At 35.2% G+C, this 21,580-nt stretch overlaps 6 protein-coding genes and 1 long non-coding RNA gene across 8 annotated transcripts; 5 read left to right on the forward strand and 2 right to left on the reverse strand.

Moving 5' to 3' along the window:
* The first annotated feature begins 3,794 nt into the window (after window positions 1-3,794).
* On the forward strand, window positions 3,795-5,725 carry LOC130495068 (uncharacterized). 2 transcript variants are annotated; one of them, XR_008934325.1, is made up of 2 exons: window positions 3,795-4,137; window positions 4,380-5,725. It is a non-coding gene; the product is annotated as an uncharacterized LOC130495068 (long non-coding RNA). The 2 variants fall into 2 exon arrangements; XR_008934324.1 differs by having other exon boundaries at window positions 4,387-5,725.
* Window positions 5,726-8,792: 3,067 nt separating this feature from the next.
* LOC108862873 (uncharacterized) lies at window positions 8,793-9,614 on the forward strand. Its single transcript, XM_056986081.1, has one exon. The coding sequence runs from the start codon at window positions 8,832-8,834 to the stop codon at window positions 9,102-9,104; it is 273 nt and encodes a 90-aa protein (XP_056842061.1). The 5' UTR covers window positions 8,793-8,831; the 3' UTR covers window positions 9,105-9,614.
* A 147-nt stretch (window positions 9,615-9,761) lies between these two features.
* On the forward strand, window positions 9,762-11,905 carry LOC108862871 (phosphatase IMPL1, chloroplastic). Its single transcript, XM_018637132.2, has 9 exons — window positions 9,762-10,209; window positions 10,341-10,408; window positions 10,526-10,659; window positions 10,755-10,843; window positions 10,931-10,988; window positions 11,069-11,121; window positions 11,203-11,415; window positions 11,504-11,605; window positions 11,686-11,905. Exons 1-9 carry the CDS (start codon window positions 9,784-9,786, stop codon window positions 11,782-11,784), a joined length of 1,242 nt encoding a protein of 413 aa, XP_018492634.1. The 5' UTR covers window positions 9,762-9,783; the 3' UTR covers window positions 11,785-11,905.
* LOC108862872 (protein PHLOEM PROTEIN 2-LIKE A9) lies at window positions 11,697-12,695 on the reverse strand. Its single transcript, XM_018637134.2, has 3 exons — window positions 12,590-12,695; window positions 12,415-12,506; window positions 11,697-12,312 (listed from the first exon to the last, which is right to left on the reverse strand). The coding sequence occupies exons 1-3, from the start codon at window positions 12,641-12,643 to the stop codon at window positions 11,928-11,930; spliced, it is 531 nt and encodes a 176-aa protein (XP_018492636.2). The 5' UTR covers window positions 12,644-12,695; the 3' UTR covers window positions 11,697-11,927.
* Window positions 12,696-13,659: 964 nt separating this feature from the next.
* LOC108861478 (uncharacterized) lies at window positions 13,660-14,242 on the forward strand. Its single transcript, XM_018635350.2, has 2 exons — window positions 13,660-13,921; window positions 14,019-14,242. The coding sequence occupies exons 1-2, from the start codon at window positions 13,707-13,709 to the stop codon at window positions 14,131-14,133; spliced, it is 330 nt and encodes a 109-aa protein (XP_018490852.2). The 5' UTR covers window positions 13,660-13,706; the 3' UTR covers window positions 14,134-14,242.
* A 273-nt stretch (window positions 14,243-14,515) lies between these two features.
* On the forward strand, window positions 14,516-16,221 carry LOC108862672 (phosphoribosylglycinamide formyltransferase, chloroplastic). The gene is made up of 5 exons (XM_056986090.1): window positions 14,516-15,092; window positions 15,167-15,281; window positions 15,366-15,542; window positions 15,628-15,754; window positions 15,841-16,221. The coding sequence occupies exons 1-5, from the start codon at window positions 14,762-14,764 to the stop codon at window positions 15,952-15,954; spliced, it is 864 nt and encodes a 287-aa protein (XP_056842070.1). The 5' UTR covers window positions 14,516-14,761; the 3' UTR covers window positions 15,955-16,221.
* Window positions 16,222-16,745: 524 nt separating this feature from the next.
* LOC108862670 (bifunctional aspartokinase/homoserine dehydrogenase 1, chloroplastic) lies at window positions 16,746-21,321 on the reverse strand. Its single transcript, XM_018636878.2, has 17 exons — window positions 20,992-21,321; window positions 20,547-20,921; window positions 20,362-20,450; window positions 19,959-20,265; window positions 19,786-19,838; window positions 19,477-19,685; window positions 19,310-19,397; window positions 19,102-19,215; window positions 18,851-18,949; window positions 18,560-18,754; window positions 18,401-18,483; window positions 18,096-18,321; window positions 17,840-17,985; window positions 17,590-17,725; window positions 17,416-17,499; window positions 17,245-17,337; window positions 16,746-17,154 (listed from the first exon to the last, which is right to left on the reverse strand). Exons 1-17 carry the CDS (start codon window positions 21,191-21,193, stop codon window positions 16,909-16,911), a joined length of 2,745 nt encoding a protein of 914 aa, XP_018492380.2. The 5' UTR covers window positions 21,194-21,321; the 3' UTR covers window positions 16,746-16,908.
* Between the last annotated feature and the right edge of the window lie 259 nt (window positions 21,322-21,580).

The raw sequence follows: 21,580 nt of genomic DNA on the forward strand, positions 1-21,580 counted from the left end.
CCATATAATAATATATAAATTTATGTAAAAGTATAACATAAGAACCCGGCGCGTAGCGCCAGAATATCACTAGTAACGAAGATAACTGGTTCCAAAAGTTTATAAGTAGATTCAAAAAAATTAAAGATAAAAGAAGCTCATTCTCATTTCATAATGCATTAATTGATCATTTATTTTAAAATATAGTAATAATGCTGGTTAGGTCATGCTTATTTGTTTTATTATTATTTTTAAAAAAATCTGTAATAAATGTTTAATTTGAATAATATTTTTACTGTTATGAAAAAATCCAAAATTTATGATGAATAGGGTAATCTTCAAGATTTATAAGTTAAAGATATTAATTGTAAAATTAAAAAAAACTTTTAGGAATATTATTTTTATAGGAGAAAATAGAGAAATACATTGGAAAAATCCACTTCTGTTATAGAAGAAAAATTAGAGGAATATATTGGAGATGAGCTAAGAGTCGTTTGAGCTTTTAAATTTGTTCTACTATAAGTTTACATTTATTCTGCATATTTTAAACAAATTTTCTAATTTTTGCTCTTACTTTCAATTCATTAATTAGTAAAATCAAACAAAATTTTATACTAAAGAGGAGTAAAAACAGAAAATTTAACAATTTTCTACTAGAACGATTTTATAGATTCTATTTTCAAATGTAAACACCTTTTATGTCAATTTGAAATTTATATTTGACAAATTTTTTTTATTCGTGTGTAAAAACTTTAAAGTACCTTTATATTAAAACGAAAGGAGTATTAATAATTTATTTAGGGATAAAACCTCGGACACCTCTATTCGTTTGATTTAAAGTTTTTTTTTTTGGTAAAAATGTTTAAGATAAATTTCTGTCTCCTTTAAAAATCAAGGATACAGAGATACAAGCCTATATAACAGAACCTGAAGGTCGTAGTTTGACTTTTTATCTTAATATAGTCTCATTTGTAATTTTAAAAATATTCCATTGATTGCGTTTGTTTCTATATACCAAATTTTATATAATAATTTAATATAAATCTAGAATGTGTAATTGCGAGGTGGTAGATGCCGATTGAAGGACACGAATAATCACGTCGTTTATTGATTTGGTTTTTTTTTTTTTTTTGTAAACTAAAAGACAAAGCAGCCGGAAAAAAGTTTATTGATTTGGTTTGCTTAACGAATCTTATTGAGAAACTACTTGTCAACCAAAAAAGACGAGTGAAGATTTGGTTTCCTCACACTTAATATATATCTAATTATCTCTTCTGATTTCAATCACGGGAGACATTAAAACATAATCACGTTTCTATGGACCCAATTATTAAATTATTTACGTCAAAGAAAAACAACAAAAACAAGGCAAATACCATTAATGGAGTTATCATAAACTCGGAGCATTATACTTGTTTATTTGTATATTTACGAAGGTACTGTTGATGTAGTATCACTTTGTACTGTTGATGTAGTTATTACTTTTCAGGTTTTGTTTGTAAGAAAATTGCATGCGTCTTGTAAATTGGGAAATAAAAATGATCTTACGTACAACTTGAAATGTTCATTTCATATGCAAAACACAACACCGGAGATGACAAATGACAACACATTGGCTCAAGACAAGTCCATCTTCCAACCAATCTTGTCACACCAACATCGATATATTACTACTTTTTAGCGAATCCAATAAATACACTTGTCATCTATCTTATTAAAACAGAAACATTCTGTTGGACCTAACATTTTTTTGTAAGTTTTTAAATTAAATACACTTTTATACTTTATAGTTAAACATACATTTAATCACTAATGTTCATTTCTTTATACTACTATCCATGTTTCCAAACAATATACTTATTTCTTTATACTACTATCAGTGTTTCCAAACAATATACTTATTTCTATATACTACTATCAATGTTTTCAAACAATATATTTTTATACTACCATCAATGTTTCCAAATAATACAATAATTAATCTTAGTTATTTTATATCTATCATTTTCTCTTTAAAATTTTGTAGAAACGTCATAATTTCATAAATTACAAAATAGTGAACTTTAAAATTTCGATTATAAGATTATAAATTATGAAACTATTACAATTTAAATCCAATTAGATTACATATCGGTCATCCATCAGTTCAATCGGTTAGTCTCGGGTTTTAGTGATTTTTAATATGAATATTTTAAAAACATAAATTTAATTGTCAGATCTCCGGATTAACCGGTATAATCACAATCGGGTTGAATTTAAAAATACTGATTTAAATGAAAAAAAAATATTTTAAATACACACTCTTTAAAAATTACCAAAATATTTGTTAAATTATTAGTGAAATTTTTCATCGTAAAATATTCCGCGCTTCAAAAGCGCGGGTCAAAATCTAGTTATTAATTATTACTACAAATATGTTGTAGCCGTAACATGGTCAGTTTTGTGATTAATCATGATAGTCAAAATCGACCGTTATGTTTTGCTTAGAAAATGTGATTAACTACAGTAGTCAATTAATATATAAATTTATTTTAAAGATAATATATTAACTCTAATACAAATTTTATCGAAAAAAACTCGAATACAGTTTCGATCTGGACACATGGATGAATATCTTAGGCAAAAAACATGCATGTTTATCTCGATAATCTTTTTCTTTGAAAGCCATATCTATATAATCTAGATGAAAATGATTTCCCGCTAACTATATTTTTTTAAAAAAACTTTTTTTAATCTAGTTGAATCCAGAAAAATCGTAAACCCGTGGATGGATTTTTTCTCTCGAACATTCAAATAAATTTTAAAGTATAGACTAATATCTGCATTAGGTGAATATAACAATGTTGCTTAATTTTTCATAACAAGAGGATCGAATTTGAAACTTGTTTGTGTTCTATACCGGTCCAATACCACTCAAACACAAAGCCTATTCTCCACTAAGTATAGTTTGTGATTTTTTTTGACATCGAACTAACTTTAGTTTATTATGTTAAAGAAAACTCTAGTTTTTATCAAAAAAAAACTATAGTTTTTCACTCACAATGACCACTACGATGTTGCATATATATATATATATATATATATATATATATATTCTATTTTTGAATGTTTAAATATGAGTGTTTAAATATGAGTTTTAGTGCGAGGAATAATTTATACATATATATATATATATATATATATATATAGGATGCAAGTTGTTTATGTATGTGTGAACATGGTGGATGGATGGTGAGGGCTAAAGACAAAGAAAGAGGAGATGCAATAGGACAGAATACGCATGCAACGGAGATTTCGGATTCGGTCGTATCCTTTTCATTTGTCTCAGCCATTAATTTCCGAAACCCTATCTTCTCTTCCTCATCCATGATCCATCCTTATGTTTGTATCTTCTAATATTATTATATATTAGATAAAATTTAATGATTTTAATGTATACTTCATATATGATACATTATTCAACTAACATTTTCGATATCTAAATGATTCTTTGATCGAAATCCAAAATGTGTATTTATTTTGTCTGAATGGGTTCTTTCCGTTTAAAATGTTGATGAATTAGATTAGAAAAAGTGCAACTATTACAAATCTAGTCATATTTTACAACGCTATTACAAATCTAGTCATAGATTGAAATTAAGTTTTGACATTAAATTATTGTATAAGTCAACTCATGCAGACATATTTTGCAATGTCAAGGTGTTAAAGGTTTCATTATTTATGCCACTTGTCCACATGGTAGTTAATAAAGAATAACCCATTTAGACAAAATAAATACACATTTGTGGTCCTTTTCTTTTGTTGGTAATAATCATATGTGGTCCATTTATCCAAAACAAGCATCTGTCTAATGTGTATTACTATTTAAATAATATATATGTGTATATAAATGTGTGTGTGGGTGTGAAGATGCTCGATTACGATTACAAGTAGAGACACTTGTCCTCTCTTTTTTTTGCCTTTTAATGTTTTGCTCTCTCCTCCTCCTCAAAACCCAACTTCTGATAACTAAAATTTTCACAGGATAGCAATTCATATTCTCTGTATCTTCCCTAATTAAGTTTCGATTATCTAGCTAGGGTTGATGTGAGATTTGTATATCTAGATGGATCTATTTATATGTTGGTTTTGAGAGGCTGAAGCTGCCAGCATGATCTGGTAATCGCTATATACGACATATATACATACATATGCTAATCTACTTCCACATATATCAATGTATCTCTCAAGTTAATATAATCTTAGTGTTCAAAAATGTGTTTTCTAAATCTTTTAGCAAAAAAAAAAAATGTGTGTTTCTCCTCTTTTTCAAAATGAGTGATGTTTCTGTTTTAACTAAAAAAAAAATATTTCTCATATATATATTCATGGATGCATGCATGTATGTGTGTGTGTGTAAGTGTATAGAGATAGTGGTACCAGATCATCCTGCGGCCTCATTCACTCAAATCACCAACAATGAACTTAAGCTTCATGAGAAAACGATTCCAGTTGACTTTTACGACTTCCCTCTGTTATCATTGGAGGTAACAATACATTTGCTTATCTATTTCTACTTCCTTGTAAATCCAGCAATTCATTCTTTTTTTTTTCTGACGAACGTTTTCAATCATTCATGCTTATTGTATTACATCTTGATTCTGGAAATTATACGGATATATGTATCTAATTTTATATGATATATATAAGTATATATATATACGCACATAGTCATATACGATTTAGGTACTGTTTATATATATGATCATGTCCACGAGCTCATGTTTGTTTGGTAGGAACGCGTTAACATGTGACTATGTGTTTCCTTTGCCAAGACTTATGTCAAGCTCTATAATTTTATATTCATATAATAAATCTAGTAATAATAAAGAAGAAGGTGTATTAGTTTGGTGACAAGACTCATCTTATTAATAATTTATATGATTCCGGACTCAGAAAAATACGAATGGCAAATTTTTTATTTTTTAAGAAGTAAAAAACAAAAAGTTGTTTTGATTCTACTTAACAATGTTTAAAACACTGGCAATTAAGTGTGTATTGTTCATTCAATATACGTATGATGCTTCTCACTCTTATCATATCTAATTATTCAACACGTTACTACAATAATTCAAACAATAGGAAAGTTTGCTACAATATTTTGATTTAAGCATTGTGTTTGCTATGCAATGAGAACTAATAGAGCAAACTTGCTTGGACGTATTAATCTGGAGCTTATTTTGAAATAGAGTTTTGGGTCTTATAGTCCCCTACATCTAATAAGATAGAAATGATCATTATACTTGGTTCCAGAAACACCTAAGAACAATCTTGCACACTATTACTATTTTCTTTATTCTTTCTTCTTTGGCACTTGGTTGATCTTTGTATATTGGACCAACGGAAATCAAGTCTACAATATCATGTACCATTGACTTCGGATCAAGCCTTCTATCATATAGGTTGTCACATACGTAACCGATGGTTGGTATAGGTTCTCTGCGTTGATCAGCACGAGAACAGCTCGCCAACTCCAGCTTTTGTTTCCAAGATCTTTCATTTGGAGCTGGAGAACACATGATTGATGGATTGTATTAAGATCATGCATATTATTTTTCCTTAATTATAGATGCATCCTTTATATCTTTTGTTCATTCGTAAGGAATAGTGGTCTGTAGAGACAATAAGTACTACGCCCTTCCGCTTCCTTTATAGTATGTTTTATAACTTTTTCTAAATTATCTATGCAAACTGAACTCATTTTTAATGAATCTTTGTAGTATGCAGCAGTCTTTTCTATTGATTGTATTATTTTTTAGTTATTAATTCACTGCATAAAGTTTAATACGTATGGCTTCATAATTTCAACCCTTTTAACCAAAAAGTCTTAATAAAAACATATGCAGTTGTTTAATAGAAGAACACTATTTTAATCGAAAAAAAAGAAGAACACTATAAGAACATTGTAATTTGTAACAATAGTAGACGGACACTACTTGCAGTTTATGGAAAATGATGTTGGTTTGAGCTACATTTTGGACTTTTTGGACTTTTAATACCAAGATTTCTAACGGAAGAATTTTTTTGTTGTATCTTATTAAATATTAATTAACAATTACAGAAGTAAGAGAAGTGAAAACTACTATATTCAACAAAGTCATCCACGACAAACAATAATTTTTCGACGAATTAATGGCAAGAAATGTGAGTGTATTACTTTTTCCTTTGGAACGCGTGAGTGTATTACATAGAATATAATTAATTAGTTAATCAAACAAATAAAATCATAACGTGATCAGTCACTTAGTAAAACTTTGTTGCTCTAAAGCAATGGTAAGTAAGTAGTCACATCGGTTAAAGGTAACCACTTTTCTTATAGAACCTTGGAAAAATAACCTTTTGCACACTTTATATGTTGATTAAGCTGCCTAACCACCACATGTAATTGCCTTCAAATAATAATTAAAAATAGTGATGGAAATCAAAGTGATATACTATTATGGACAACTCTCCTAGATAAATCTTTTCAAGTTTTTATCACAAAAATGATTCTTAAGAAAGAAAATGACAAAAATATTTCATTTAATAGTTAAAAGATCTTTATATCTTAGATATATAAATCTAAATAAAAAAAATCAGAAAATTTCTTTTTATAGTTTCGAATTATATGTTTTTAAATTAATTTTTTATAATTTTCTTTTTTTCAAAAAAATTCTCTTCAAATTTTTGGTTTTGAAATTCAAAAATGTTTTTTGAAACTATTTATAAAATTTTATTTTCATATTTTAATATTTATTTTATATTTTATAAAATTTTAAACCTCAATTCCAAAATTCCATCCTTTAACTCTAAACCTTAAGATCTAGATTAATTAATCTTAAAGATATAAATGTATATTTATTTCTTTAATGACATATTTTGATCTTTATAGGTTATATTTGTGATAAAAATATATTTTTAAGAGTATCCTATGGTATTTCTCTACTATTATTTTAGAGATTTTCCGAACAATTATTTTGCTTTTCTACTAATATTAAAACAAACCATTATTTTGTTAACATGATCAATTGTGCTTATTTAGCTTATAGAAGATAATACTACATCGCATTAATTTACAAATTTGTTAGATGGATTGGATTCAACTCTTTGCTTGTAGAGTTACTAAGGGCTCACTCATCTTACCTATCTCATAAACGGATGGGTTTAATGTGGCATAATGAATGAGATGTAGGTTTTAGATTATAGAATGTAAACTTGTGGATTCGGCTCCAACAGATCAAATTTTGGTTAGTTAGTTTTCTAAAATTCTGTCGAATTTAACCAATTTTTTTGGTTTCGCTAAATTTTGTTTAGTTTGGTTACGAATTTGTATAGTTTTGAATTAGTTTGGTCAAATTCAGTTAGTTAGATCCCTTTCAGTTTCAGTGCAGAGTTTTAGTTTGGGTTTAATTATTATTTTAAATCAAAATGAATCAGCCGACTGCTGGACTTAACTAGAAGTGTCAAAATAAGTTAGTTCGTTCAACTTATCTCAGCTCATAGTGAACTCAGATCTTTCATGAGTTAGCTCAGCTCAGCTCATTTATCATATGAGCTTCAATATATAAACTCGAACTCATATCATCAATGAGCTAACTCGTGATCTGATATAAAATAATAATAAAAAATAAAAAATGACAAAATAACTTCTATAATTAAATTAAAAACATAAATATTAAATACTAAATAAAAACCAACACATGACAAAAAAAAATCCAACACCTAAAATAAATTAAATTAAAGTAAACCAATGGTCCAAATCCCTATTCTTTGTGATAGTCTTCATCTTAGATATCTTCTTTAGTTTAAGAAGATAAATATGATTAATATATAAATTATTTCTTAAGAAGATTTGGTTTAACATTTTAATTTTAGAAGATGAATATGATAAATATAGAAATTATCCATTTTTACATAAGAAAAATAGAAGTTATCAAAAATAATATATATATATATATATATAGTTGTAAGTATAAAAATGAACAAGCTCATGTTCATTAAACATCGTTCATATAACTCGTGATCTAATTTAGGCTCGATCAATAAGCTCATTTATTAAATGAGCCTAAAATATAGGGATCATACTCACGGAAATTTAAGCTGAGCTGAGCTAGCTCATGAGATATAACTCATTTTGACACCTCTAGTCTGAACCAAAATAATAATCAAAATGTTACTAAAACCAGACTTATATACCAAAATCAATTTTTTTTTATTTGGGTCAAAATCAAAGGTGTAAAATCATCTCCAATAGTTTATTTTTTTTCTTCAAATTAGAATAATTCTATATTAGAGTTTGATTCTATTTCAATGGTATTTTCAGAGTGATGTTTTAAAATATATAATATTTAAGATCAGTGGCATGAAATGGTAATTATTGAAGAAAACTTAGGACTAAATACAAGATGTACTTCTATTTTAATAGATTAGATAATATTTAAGATCAGTGACATGAAATGGTAATTATTGAAGAAAACTTAGGACTAAATACAAGATGTATTTCTATTTTAATAGATTAGATAATATTTAAGATCAGTGGCATGAGATGGTAATTATTGAAGAAAACTTATGACTAAATACAAGATATACTTCTGTTTTAATAGATTAGATTTGAAAAAAAAAAACTAAAACTAAAATTTGATGAATCCCCTAATACAATAAGCGCCACTTTGCGTTGACTGAGCACAAAATGGATGCTAATAAGTGGGCTTGATTCTAATAATAAAGAAATATGGGCTCACAAAACAAAAGCCCAAACCGAACTAATGACATGAAAATAAAAATGAGTTGGGAGAGAGAGCAATGAGACGGAAGATTGAAAAAGCAGAAATGAGATGAGATCTTCTTGCGATCGGTTGCAGGAAGCATTGTTGCAGTGCCATCGCCGGATGCCGGAAGGACCAGCGCGGAGGTCCGGTTGCAGACATCTGAACAAAGCGTTGGCGGAGTGCGTAGTGGGGGAGGCTTGTCCTGAGGAATACGAGGCGGTGAGGTCGTTTTGCTCGAGCGGGGGAACCAGCCTGAAGCGGAAACAGTGCGAGGAGGCTCAGTTCTCCCTTTCTCTCTGTCTTTCTCGCCATCAGCGAGACTTTGAGCAGCAGCGTTGAAGAGACTTGGCATTGTTGCTGCTCTCCTCGAAAGCTTCGTGTAATTTGCGAATTAGGGTTTGTGATTTTGAATTCTGGTTCTTGCATGATCGTTAGATAATTGATCAAGTAATGGTGCTGAGAGAAGCTTTTGCCATATCCAAAAGGTAGAATTTTGGAATTAGACGAAGAGAGGATTTGGATCAAGGTTGAATTGGGTTGATGTAATCTGCAACCCTGAATCACAGTATTCAGTTGTGTAATTGGATGTTGCTTCTGATGAATTTGTATTAATTATAATTTGAGGACATTGCTGCTTCTGTTTTGTGTAAAGACGTTAGAATCAAACGATCTCAACAGGTCTATTGTTTACTGTAATACTTAATGTTCTCCATTGTTGTGAGAGGATGAAGGAGAAACATCACAGTATCCTTATGTTTTAGTATTTTGATTCCTCATGTCGTATTTTAGATTTTACACTACAAATTTTCAATCTTTTGTAATTGTTTCAGATAAACATTATTTTTTGCTCTTTGTATCAGCTTTTTTGTTTACACTTTTTTTTTTATCGACTGGCCAACTTCATTAAATCAAGTGGTCGTTAGACGAGTCGGTTTTCCGACTGATCTATGTGGGTAAAAATATAGTTTCTACTTCTTGCCTCCTTAGCTAAAGCGTCTGTCCGTTGACACTTATCTCTATGTCCATCCACTCAGTCGGCCACGTTGATACAATACAAATAAAGCTAAAAAAGCCACAAAATAGAATTCGATTTTCGAGTGACGAGAAGCAAAAGAGAGAAATGGGAAGGTCACTAATTTTCTCGGGAAGCATGTCGATGAGAATCACTCCCTTGCCCAGATCATCATCTCTCCCTCTGACCAACCCATTTTCATTCCGGACACTAGTAACAAGAAATTTCGGACATGGGTTGTGTTCGAGGATTTCGTCGTCTAACATCTTCAAGTCAACCACCACGACGACGACTCTCCGGACAAAAGCTGTTGTGTCTAATGAAGTTTCTGATCAGAAGCATTATCCTAGAATCGGCGCTAAAACCACCGGACCTATATCGCCGGCGCATCTCCTCCAAGTCGTCGAAGCCGCCGCTAAAACCGGCGCAGAGGTTCAAATTTCATCTCTTTTACACTAAAATTATCCTAATTTATTGTTTTATTGGAGGATTGATTTTGAAAAATTAAACCTTTAATAAAGAGAGTTAAAAAAAATACAAACTTTACTTATTTTGTTTGGCAGGTGGTAATGGAAGCTGTAAACAAGCCAAGGAATATCACTTATAAAGGCCTTAGTGACTTGGTAACTGAGTAAGTACTAGTTTACAATAAAGCGTATAATCTGTGCTTGTTTGAGGTTCTATCTTATGTTTTATCTGAAGCATTGAAAGTGTTTAGTAGTATCTCCTGTTTTTTTTTTTTTGACAGTACTGATAAAGCAAGCGAGGCTGCTATTTTGGAGGTAGTTAAAAAGAATTTCAGTGATCATCTTATCCTTGGTGAGGAAGGAGGTATTATCGGCGATTCTTCTTCTGATTACCTCTGGTGCATCGATCCTCTAGGTTTTTTCTCTCATTGCTTTCTCTTCATGTTATGCGTTTTGATTTAAAGTGAGAATTGAGTAAGGATCTCTCTTCCTTTTATATGCAATAAATAGATGGAACAACCAATTTTGCTCATGGATATCCCAGTTTTGCTGTCTCTGTTGGTGTTCTCTATCGTGGCAATCCCGCTGCTGCTTCTGTGGTAAATCTCAATACATTTGCACAAACTAACTCTCTGTTGATGCTTTGGTTTTAAGTCAAAACAAACAAGTCTTCATGATGGATGTAGGTTGAGTTTGTTGGTGGTCCAATGTGCTGGAACACTCGAACTTTTACTGCTACTGCAGGTACATTGTGACAACTTCTTCTTTTATGTTTCTTATCTTCATTACCTTCTTTATTTAAGATTTGTCTTAACTTTTTTTAGGCGGTGGAGCTTTGTGTAACGGGCAGAAAATCCATGTCAGTAACACCGATGCTGTAAGTAACCCTAATCCGAAAACCAGTTTAGTTTCGGAGGTTGTTGGTGTTTTCTTACTTGTTGGCTGGTTTTGAGTGTAGGTGGAGAGAGCACTTCTTATCACAGGGTTTGGATACGAACATGATGATGCGTGGAGTACTAACATGGAGCTGTTCAAAGAGTTCACCGATGTGAGCCGAGGAGTGCGAAGGCTCGGTGCTGCGGCAGTTGACATGTGTCACGTCGCTCTCGGGATTGCCGAATCTTACTGGGAGTACCGTTTAAAGCCATGGGACATGGCTGCTGGTGTTCTTGTAATATATCCTTCTTCTTCCCAAACCTTACTACTAATGTTGTTAAAGCTTGTTGAATCTATCCATGTCTGAAATTTTTGAAACACAGATAGTTGAGGAAGCTGGAGGAGCTGTGACTCGTATGGACGGAGGGAAGTTTACCGTGTTCGATAGGTCTGTTTTGGTGTCCAACGGCCTTCTTCATTCCAAGGTCTTAAAATGTTTTTTTTTTCAATCTGTAATATGCTTTAGAGAGATTTAAGTCTTAAAACATGTTTTCTGGTTTTATAGCTTCTTGATAGAATCGCACCAGCTACTGAGAATTTGAAGACGAAAGGAATCGATTTCTCCTTATGGTTTAAGCCTCAAGATTATCATACAGAACTTTAAGTCTTTTTTGTCTTTTGAACTGTTTTGTTCAAGAAAGGTATATCATGTTATTGTTTTATGGCTTTACCTCTTTGAGTTACATTATTGTTATATGATAATCGGTGGAATTTGAGTTACAATAGGATTTGTATGATCATGTCCTCTTACACTTCTTGAACAAAGGCTTCATGGATCAACAAACCGGTCTTCCATCTTCCTGTCCACACCTCATAGAGACCAAACTGAAGCTTGGTGTCTTGGTTATCCGCTGTAGGACTAACCGAGATTTCGAACCGGCCATCAGTTTCGTCAGGTATATTGACCGGTTCGGACCCGCGTTTGTTCTGGTTAACAGATTTGATTTTTTTCCACACCGTCTTGCCTTTCCATCCGATTTTAGCAGACATGACGAGTGGGGCTCTGTCCCAACCGGTAGCATCCGGTTTAAACGAGATTTTGAAACCGATTTTGTATGTTTTCCCGGGTTCAGTCCTCTCGAATGAACCGGTTACTTCTAACCAACTCACCATCTTCAGCTCAGCAGGCACCCTAAAACCAACAATCAAATGAATCAGTTATTAAGACTTTTGGTATTAGTTAGTAACCCACAAAGTTGGTTTATCGGTTTAGTCGGTATGAACTGGAAGGTACCCTGGTTCGTTAGGGATAACCCAATATCTTGAGTCACCTCCCCAAACGAAGTTAAGACCACTCGGTTGTAAAATCCATGCTTTTCTATTGGTCTTCACAATTTTAACCACAAAAATATAATATCAAAAACAAGATAAGCATACTTAATCAGAAGTTAGTTTATTTATAGTCTTACATCAAGTTCCATCTTGGAGTCTGCCTTGTAATGCGAACGCTTTTGTGAGGACATTGCTTTGAGAAAGAAAAAAACATACGTCTCGAAATGAGATTTATATACTAGGAAAAAGGAGAAATTAATAATGTACGCAAAATCTTTTAAGTTTCTTCAGTTGGAGGAGGGACAAAGTAAAATAAAAATGCTTGAACAACAGCAAATGAAAGGCAAAGCATATATCCACAGCTTGCTGCACCAGTTAATCTCAAATGCGAATCTGAGAATCAAACAATGTACTTTTCTGAAACCACCTGACACTGTTATTGGTTCTTTAATATATTTAAAGCTCAATTCACTTTGAAAGGTGATGAGTACACTCATTGTTTTTGGTCATCTAGTAGATTGCTTATGTTCATACCATCGTCTATTGTAAAACCGAACCAAAAGTCGTTTATATGAGTTTTCAAGAAGCGTCCCACTGTTTGACAAAAGTACTTTCAGTAAGAAAGTTTGGTTAATCTGAATAAACTGATCTTTGAGCTCCCAAGTAGAAGAATAACAGAAGCTACTCAAGTTTCATTTGTTCAATACACACACAAAAAAAAAAAAGATAAGCAGGCACATAGACAAAGCTTCATTGGCGTTTAATATTTTCTGCCAATCATCAAACACTTGGGTCTCTTCCGGTTTGTTTACGAGCAGCTTTGGAACTACTTATCCTTTCCATCTGAACTAGAGGCTCCAACGAAACAGCTTTTCTTGGGGGAGTCTTCTGTCACTTAACTGACATCAAATTCATTCATCACACCAATTGTGTTTATTATTTGTTTTACTTAAAAGGAATACGAATATTCTAAAAAGATAAGCCAAAATTAAAAAGTTCATCGGATGATTTGTATTTTCTCTTTTACTGAAAATACATTTACACATTCCTTTAGAAATAAAAAGTTTCCAAACGGTCAATAACCACACTATTACAGAACACAGACTTTTAGATAGTGCTAGAATCCGACCGTTGTCTCAGTTTCAATTAACGGTAACATTATCAGCCAATTATTACTTATATATATAAGTCATCTTAAACGCAAGTTCTTTATCCTAAACCCAACTGTCTCTCACTCTTATCTCTCTTTCGAAAATGGAGTCTCAACAATCGAATCTCGAAACACCTCTCAAAACTCAACCCGACCACCATGAAGTCACCGTTTCGAACTCTGAATCGCCGCTTCGACCGCTCGCTGAAACAGTCAAAAATCAAGAATCTCCTCCACGAGCCTCCATTAACGATTCTATGAAGAAAATCGTGACACCGGATCGTCTCAGAGTCCCTGTAGCTTTCAAGCACCCAGAGAGGTAATCTTGATCAAGTGAAAGAACCGGTCTGGACCAATTCAAAACCAGACCGATTAGTACAGTGATCTAAATTTTGTTATTTTCTTTAATTTCTCAGGTACAGAAGTCCAACAGACGCAATGATGTCTCCAGTTACTCAAGGCCTTCTCGCAAGAAGCAGAAAGCCATCCGGTTCTCTTATTCCACCCAGCTTCAACCTATCCAAGGCTTAATTTTTCAATCATATACCAAATTGAAAACCGGTTTTAGCCGGTTGCTGAAGACATTGTGAATTTGTAGCTTGAAGGTTTTGTTGGTTGATGTACGTTTTGCGTTACTGTATTTTTTATTCTCGTGCTCTTTTAATAAGAGAAATTAATACAAATTATCTGATAAGCACTAATGGGCCTAGGGTTATGGTTATTGGGCTTCTGAAGTTATCAAGTCTTTTTACAGTATTTTGTATTTTGTATTGTACGAGAAACATCAATCGAACTACGAAAACTACGATCAGTCAAATATCAGGATGTTTATCCTTCTTCTTCCTCTCTAACTTCTTTTCTAACTCTGATCTTCTCCCCTTTCTATTACAAATCACGATGAACCCTTATCCGTGTTGATCAAAATCCTTTCTCACCGCTGATCCTTGTTGAGGGGTTTCGACTTCGTCAATTTTAACAAGCACTGAGCGCCGTTTTTATGTAAGCTAAACGGCACGCAACTGGTTAGAATTATAACGAGACAGCCGGTGTTCTATAATATTCCCTTTTTCTAAAGACTTAAATAAGACCAGTCTCTCTCTGAGACTTGTTCCGACAAAAAGAACCTCACGCGAACGGCCGAACTTCAGTGTCTTTCGCAATGGCATCACGAGTTTTGTTCTCAAGCCAACTCACCTTCCCGGCGAACCTGCAGCGAGAAACCTCGATTTATTCTCCGTTAACGCCTTCCCGGAACGTTCTCTCTTTCTCCTACCGAAGTCCCGTAGACCGATTCGCGTTGCGGATTCGACCGCTTGTAAAAGCTGCTTCCTTTGCTCCAACCGTAGCAGAGGCTGATGGTTCAGCAGGAAGGAGGAAGAAGCTTGCTGTGTTTGTGTCGGGAGGTGGTTCTAATTTCAAAAAGATTCATGAGGGATGCATTGGTGGTTCAGTTAAAGGGGATGTTGTCTTATTAGTCACTAACAAAAAAGGTATCGCCTTTCTTCTTCCTCTCACACTGATTTGAAGTTTTGATTTGTGAAATTTTGGTTTACTTCAATACCAGATTGTGGAGGTGCTGAGTATGCAAGAAGCAATGGGATTCCTGTCTTAATATTCCCAAAACCGCAACGAGAATCATCTGACGGACTCTCTCCTACAGAGCTTGTCCATGTTCTTAGGTCTGTGATTTCTCTCTCCATGTTTAATTGTATCTTTGTCTTTGATTTGTCTAAACTCAAACAAACATTCGATTTAATGAACAGGGAGTATGGTGTGGACTTTGTGCTGCTAGCTGGTTATTTGAAACTTATACCGGTGGAGCTGGTCAAAGCTTTTCCTAAACGGATTCTGAATATCCATCCTTCTTTACTTCCAGCTTTTGGAGGTAAAGGGCTTTATGGTATGAGAGTTCATAAAGCTGTTCTAGCATCTGGAGCTAGGTAACTGTCCCAAACTCATACTATGTTACGGTCTGTGTATTTCTTTTTCTTTTTTTTTGTTTCTTATCGTTTTTAATTTTGGTAGGTATTCAGGTCCGACCATTCACTTTGTGGATGAGGAGTACGACACAGGGAGGATACTTGCTCAAAGTGCAGTACGTGTGATTGCTAATGATACACCTGAGGACTTGGCTAAAAGGGTTCTTGATGAGGTACAACTACTAGATAATACATTTTGAGCGTTAAGTTTCACAATCCAGAAGATTTAATTTGCTTCTTGTTCCATTTTTGGGGTTAGGAACATAAACTGTATGTCGAGGTGGTTGCTGCCATTTGCGAAGAGCGGATTAAATGGAGAGAGGATGGTGTACCTCTCATTCAACGCAAAGACAACCCTGATGAGTACTATTAGATCCTCCACAAAGTGATCTTTTTTTTGGTTAAACTGAATTGGGTCTCAGATTGGTTTCGAAACAGTGCTTCGCTTCAACCTAGTTTAATAGTCTTCAGGCAGTAGAACAAGTTTTTGTCCAAAGTTTCAGATTGAGAAATGTTTCTGAAGCTAAATTTTTGTTTCGGTTGGGTTGAAATCATACGGAATGAGTGTTTTTGTTGTACAAAACCATCTTTTTACATCTTATTCCAGCCAAATAAGCTCCTATTCATTTTCCCCTAAAAATGTATGTTTTGACGCCTAGGCTCCGTGGCAAAATGGTTAGACCCTTGCGCCATGACGCACTGAAGAGCACCTTACAGTTTCAAACGTTGTCATCATGATCATTGTAACTGAACAAGTCAAACAGGGCCAGAAAGATCTTAAAGCTTCAGTACACTCTCAAGAAATGGCAAAAAGTAGCTAACGCATCAAAGCCAACAACAACAACAATGGCATTAAAAAAGACAACAACAACCTCAACAGATCTAGAGGTGGAAATAAGAGCAAGTTTCTGAAGAGGACATTATCCTCCACAAAATGTAACAAGTGTTCCTAGAAGGCTACTTAGCTGTCAGGTGAGGAAGGAGGACAAGAGATACAAGATACCAAACAGACTACTGACTACCCACCAAGAAACTATAAAGCATGGCCTTGTTGGGCTTATTGCGCTTCCAACTTCAGTCAAAAGTGTACCATGGGCAAACGCTTTATTGATGTCGCCCTGTCATAGAGGCATAAGGTGTTTTGCTCATAGCCATAACTGCCCATGGCGCAAAGTGTGCTTTTAAAACCAAGTAAGGATGTTTTTATTCCATGAAGTTTGATTTCTTCTATAAGAATCAAATTCTGAAACGCAGATAACAGATGCTAGCTTACAAGAAACATTGTTTGATCATTAGATTTGTTCCTAAAAAAGAAACAAAGTGTGACTTAAGATGGAGCGCCAAGATAGAACGCAAGGCGGAGAATGTCACTGAAGATCCCACCGGCTGTGACTTGAGCACCAGCACCAGGTCCACGAACAATCAGAGGCTGCTCTTTGTACCGCTTGGTTGTGAAAGCGATGATGTTATCAGCACCCGAGAGCTGAGCAAACGGATGATCTTTCTTGTACCGTTTCAACTCTACTGTACCCTTTTTCGCTACCGCATCAACAACTCCGACGTACCTCAACACCTACAAACACACATCACATTCGGGAATGAGTTCTTTTCGACACGGTGCATTTGGTATTCCAAATGAGTTTCGATAAGATGGACTACTTACTTCTCCTGCTGCTTCAGCTTCTTGTCTTTGTTTGGACAGTTCTTCGTCAAACTGAGGTAGCTTCTGCATGAACTCTTCCGCTGATGCACAAGCCTGTGATCGAACAATGGAATATAGATTACGTTGAAAGGATTGTCCTTATTGGTTTATTGTTATCATACAGAGACTTACTTGTAGAGGCTTTGGCACAAGACTCTGGACTGGAAGGCCGTCAAGATCCAGTTTTAATCCTGATTCTCTGGCAAGAATCGTCACCTGAAAAAGTATCATATACAAGAAAATTCCGTATTATTTAATTGGTCCAACATAGGTGCATTGACTTGATTTGAGAACAAGAAACCCTACTTTTCTGGCGACATCTGTTCCAGATAGATCATCTCGTGGATCTGGCTCTGTGAAACCTGCCTGCTTTGCTTCTGCTACAACGTCACTGAAGCTTCTCGTGCCCACAAAATTGTTGAAAAGGTAACTTAAAGTCCCACTGCAGCAAGGCATCATCAAAGTAAGACTTAGTATGCAGCTGAGGAAAAACGCCAAAGCTAGCACATTCTTGTGTTGGTATCTAAACAACAGTGTCAAGACAAACAGAAGATACCTGAAAATTCCCTCAATCCTCAGTATTTTATCCCCTGTTTCGAGAAGGCCACGTAAAGTGCTGATAATTGGAAGGCCAGCTCCAACGGTTGCTTCATAGAAGTAATGTGTGTACGATTTTCTTTGAAGATCTCTGACCTTTAGATACTGCATTCACAGGGTTGCGTATTACCAACTAGTATCTCTGATCATCGAACCATGCTACATCAATAGTAGCTTCCTATTGAACAGTGTTTTATGCAAATATTTAACATTACCTGATCAAGTGGTCCTGAGTTAGCCTTTTTGTTTGGGGTGACCACATGAATTCCTCGCAGCAACCAGTCGTAGTAACAACTCGCAATATCAGCTTCAGCCGTACAATCAACCATAACAGAGTTTGGAATGAAATGATTTCCCTTCACATACTGGGTGAATTTCTCTATATTAGCTGATTCTCCCTCTTCTTTCATAAGCTCTCTCCATCTTGATAAGTCGATTCCCCTAGAAGATTATAATTGTGTAAAGAAAAAGCAGTAAAGAAATTTACCTACAAATCACTCTAACAAGTTCATTGACTTACGATTCACTCAGCAACATTTTACTTGAGCCAGTAATCCCTATAACACGCAAGTCAATCTTAAACTCTTCCTTTAGCACTGCAGCCTGTGAAAAAAAAATGGAAGATGAGGTAGTTAGAACCTTGATAAGTATGTCACTAAGATCTCATACATCTACCCACCTGATCTCTAATCTGATCAAGTAAGGTTCCACCGATTAAACCTGGTCCTATGATCCCCATAGCCAATGTGGTTCTCGAAAGGTAAAATCTTGAGTGCACTGCTCTTAATGCCCTAATGCAATCTTCACGTTTGACGACTACTGTAATGTTGAACTCGGAGCAACCTTGAGCTATAGCACGGATGTTGATATTAGCCTGCAGGTATTTAGGGCAAGCAATGTATCAACAAAGCTTCTTAGCAGAGAAATTGGATATGAAATGAATGTTCTAAAAACACTATACTTAATTTACCTTGGCCAATGCATTGAAAAATGTGGCAGAAACACCAGGGGTGCTCGCCATTTTCTGGCCAACTGCTGCTAAGATGCTACAATTAGGGATAATTTCAATCTGAAAAGAAAAGCCATAGTTTGAGAAAGTTAGGTGATGCATAAAAAAGATCCTTCTGCTTTCTATAGGGCCCTGAACATGCGATCATCTAGAACGAAAGTTGAAGGAATAGAAGTTGCTATCTTTTGAAAACACAAAGAGATTGAGGGCACCTGGGAAAGGCGTCCACCAGCTAAAGCTTGACGAAATCGTGAGTTCAATGCTTCAGAAACGGCTCTAACTTCCTTCTCAGGTACAGCAAAGCACACAGAATGCTCGCTACTAGCCTGCAATTATGTAATCTACTAAGAAACAACAACTGACAAGGGAACACAAAAACCGATAAATGTACCAGAAAGCTGAATTAGATTATCCACAGACCTGTGAAATCATAATCACGTTGGCTCCAACTTCCTTGACAGCAGAAAAGATAGCACTTGCAGTACCAGGAACACCAGCCATTCCAGTTCTGCAAAGAGAACAGCAAAGGTTGTATAAGAAACATAATAAGCACCGAGTGTGTAACACAATATCCACAATCAGCTCACCCTTCTACATTCACAAGAGCCAAATTGTCAATCGTCGCAAACCCTTTGACAGGAGCGTCTAGTTTATATCCATCTTCATCTTCAATCTGCCGACATATCATTGTCCCAGGGGCAGAGAGGTTGAAGATATTCCTTATTACAATTGGAATGTCATATTTCATAACTGGAATGATGGTCCGAGGATGTAAAACGTTAGCCCCAAAATAAGACTGCACAGGCACATGAACAAGAAAGTTAGGGTGTAGAACAATGATTATGGAAACGTAGGTAATAGGTATCAAAAACAAGTGTACAAGGTTGCAAATTTACCATTTCCCAGGCCTCTTGATAAGAAAGAGTCTTCAGTATAACAGCGTCACTAACTGCATATAACCATATTTGTTAGCATAATAGTAGAAAAAGAATCTGAGGTGCACCAAACACACCCCTGCCATGGCCCAAGAACTAGTCCATTTCTTGTAAATTGCAACGGTTCCACATACCTTTTCTTGGATCTGCACTGTACACACCATCAACATCTGTCCAGATTGTGAGTTGGTGAGATCTAAAGAGAGCACCCATTATAGCTGCAGAGAAGTCACTCCCATCTCTCTTGAGAGTCGTTGGAATGTTCTCCGGTGTACTGGCTATGAATCCAGTTGCGATAATAACCTTTGACGAGGAGTTGAGAGAAAACCATTTCTCCAGTCTCTTTTCTGATTCCGCAAAGTCAGGATCCACTTGACTAGAGCTATTAGGAACAACAACGAGGACATCCCTTGCATCCATCCATGTGCAGTCCAATCCTCTCTATGAGCAAAACAAAACACAAGCATTTGAGAAGATAAATAGAACTTCATCCCTCTTAGGAGTTACAAGCTACATATCATATATGACTCTTATTACCTTTCTCACAACAGCAGCTAACATCTGAGCAGACCACAACTCCCCATGACCCACGACGAAGTCCGAGAAAGATTCTGTTGCATGACCAGCTGGAGAGATACAAGAGGAAACATCATTTCAGAAGAAGACACACAAAAAAACAAAGTCAGTTACTTTATACACAGAAGAACAACATCCATCCGTACCTATGTAAATGGCACGAAGCATAGCTTTGAGATTGTTAATATCATTATGCAACCGAGCCGAGAAACTAGCGAGTTCATCTCCATCAAGCAACTCAAGGGCCGTAGCTCGGTGCTTCTCAAGAACAGCATCCAAAGCAGAGAGGTAAGAATCATCACGAGACTGTGCTCTGTGAATGAGATCATACATCATATCCGTAACCTTCGCCATTGCTGAGACAACCACCAGCTTCCTCGAGGAAGGATCGCTGACCACGACATCAGCAACGTCTTTGATCCTCTCAGAGTTCCCAACGCAAGTCCCTCCGAACTTGTGTACAGCCCACGAATCTCCCTTGGGAAGGTGACCGTTCTCCACGGATTGATCCAACGATAAATCTAAAAGAAAAAAAAACGCAAATCAAAATCGACGAAACAATGAACAATCAAGAGAATCAATTCAAAAAACCTGTGACGGAGCCAAGGACACGGGGACTCTGCAATTCGCTTCTCACGCGATGACTTACAGAGCTCCGACGCCTCGAGTTTCCGAAGGAGACGCGATTCGACGAGACGAGACGTTTCCCGTAAATGCAAGGAACGCGAACGGTGAAATCTCCAGCCGTCACGGCCGGAGAAGCAGCAATCTTAGCGAGAGAAACCACCGGCATGTTGTGTTTAAGAGTAATGAGCTCTGTGAATACTCACTATCGGAGGTTTCGGATGAGGATTTCCGCCGGAGAAAATTGACACCACCGAGATTCGGCGACTCGGAAACAGTGGCAGTTCAGTAAATGTTGACAAGGAAGTCGACTTGTTTTTTGTTATATATGACTCAACAAAAGCACGATGGCCGAGTGGAGCGCCACGCGTACGTCCTGTGTTGCTTCACTTATGCATCAACGGTTGATATTAGTTTTGATTCTCTAAAGAGAAAAAGACTGCGAAAATGTGTCCATCCATGCCTCACTAGAGTCGCCAAGTAGCTTAAAGAGAAAAACACATGATATTTCTGTTTTTTTTTATATATCTAAGTTTTCGATCCATCAACCTATGGG

This window comes from Raphanus sativus, chromosome 1 (genome assembly GCF_000801105.2).
Source record: "Raphanus sativus cultivar WK10039 chromosome 1, ASM80110v3, whole genome shotgun sequence".
Classification (NCBI taxonomy): Eukaryota; Viridiplantae; Streptophyta; class Magnoliopsida; order Brassicales; family Brassicaceae; genus Raphanus; species Raphanus sativus.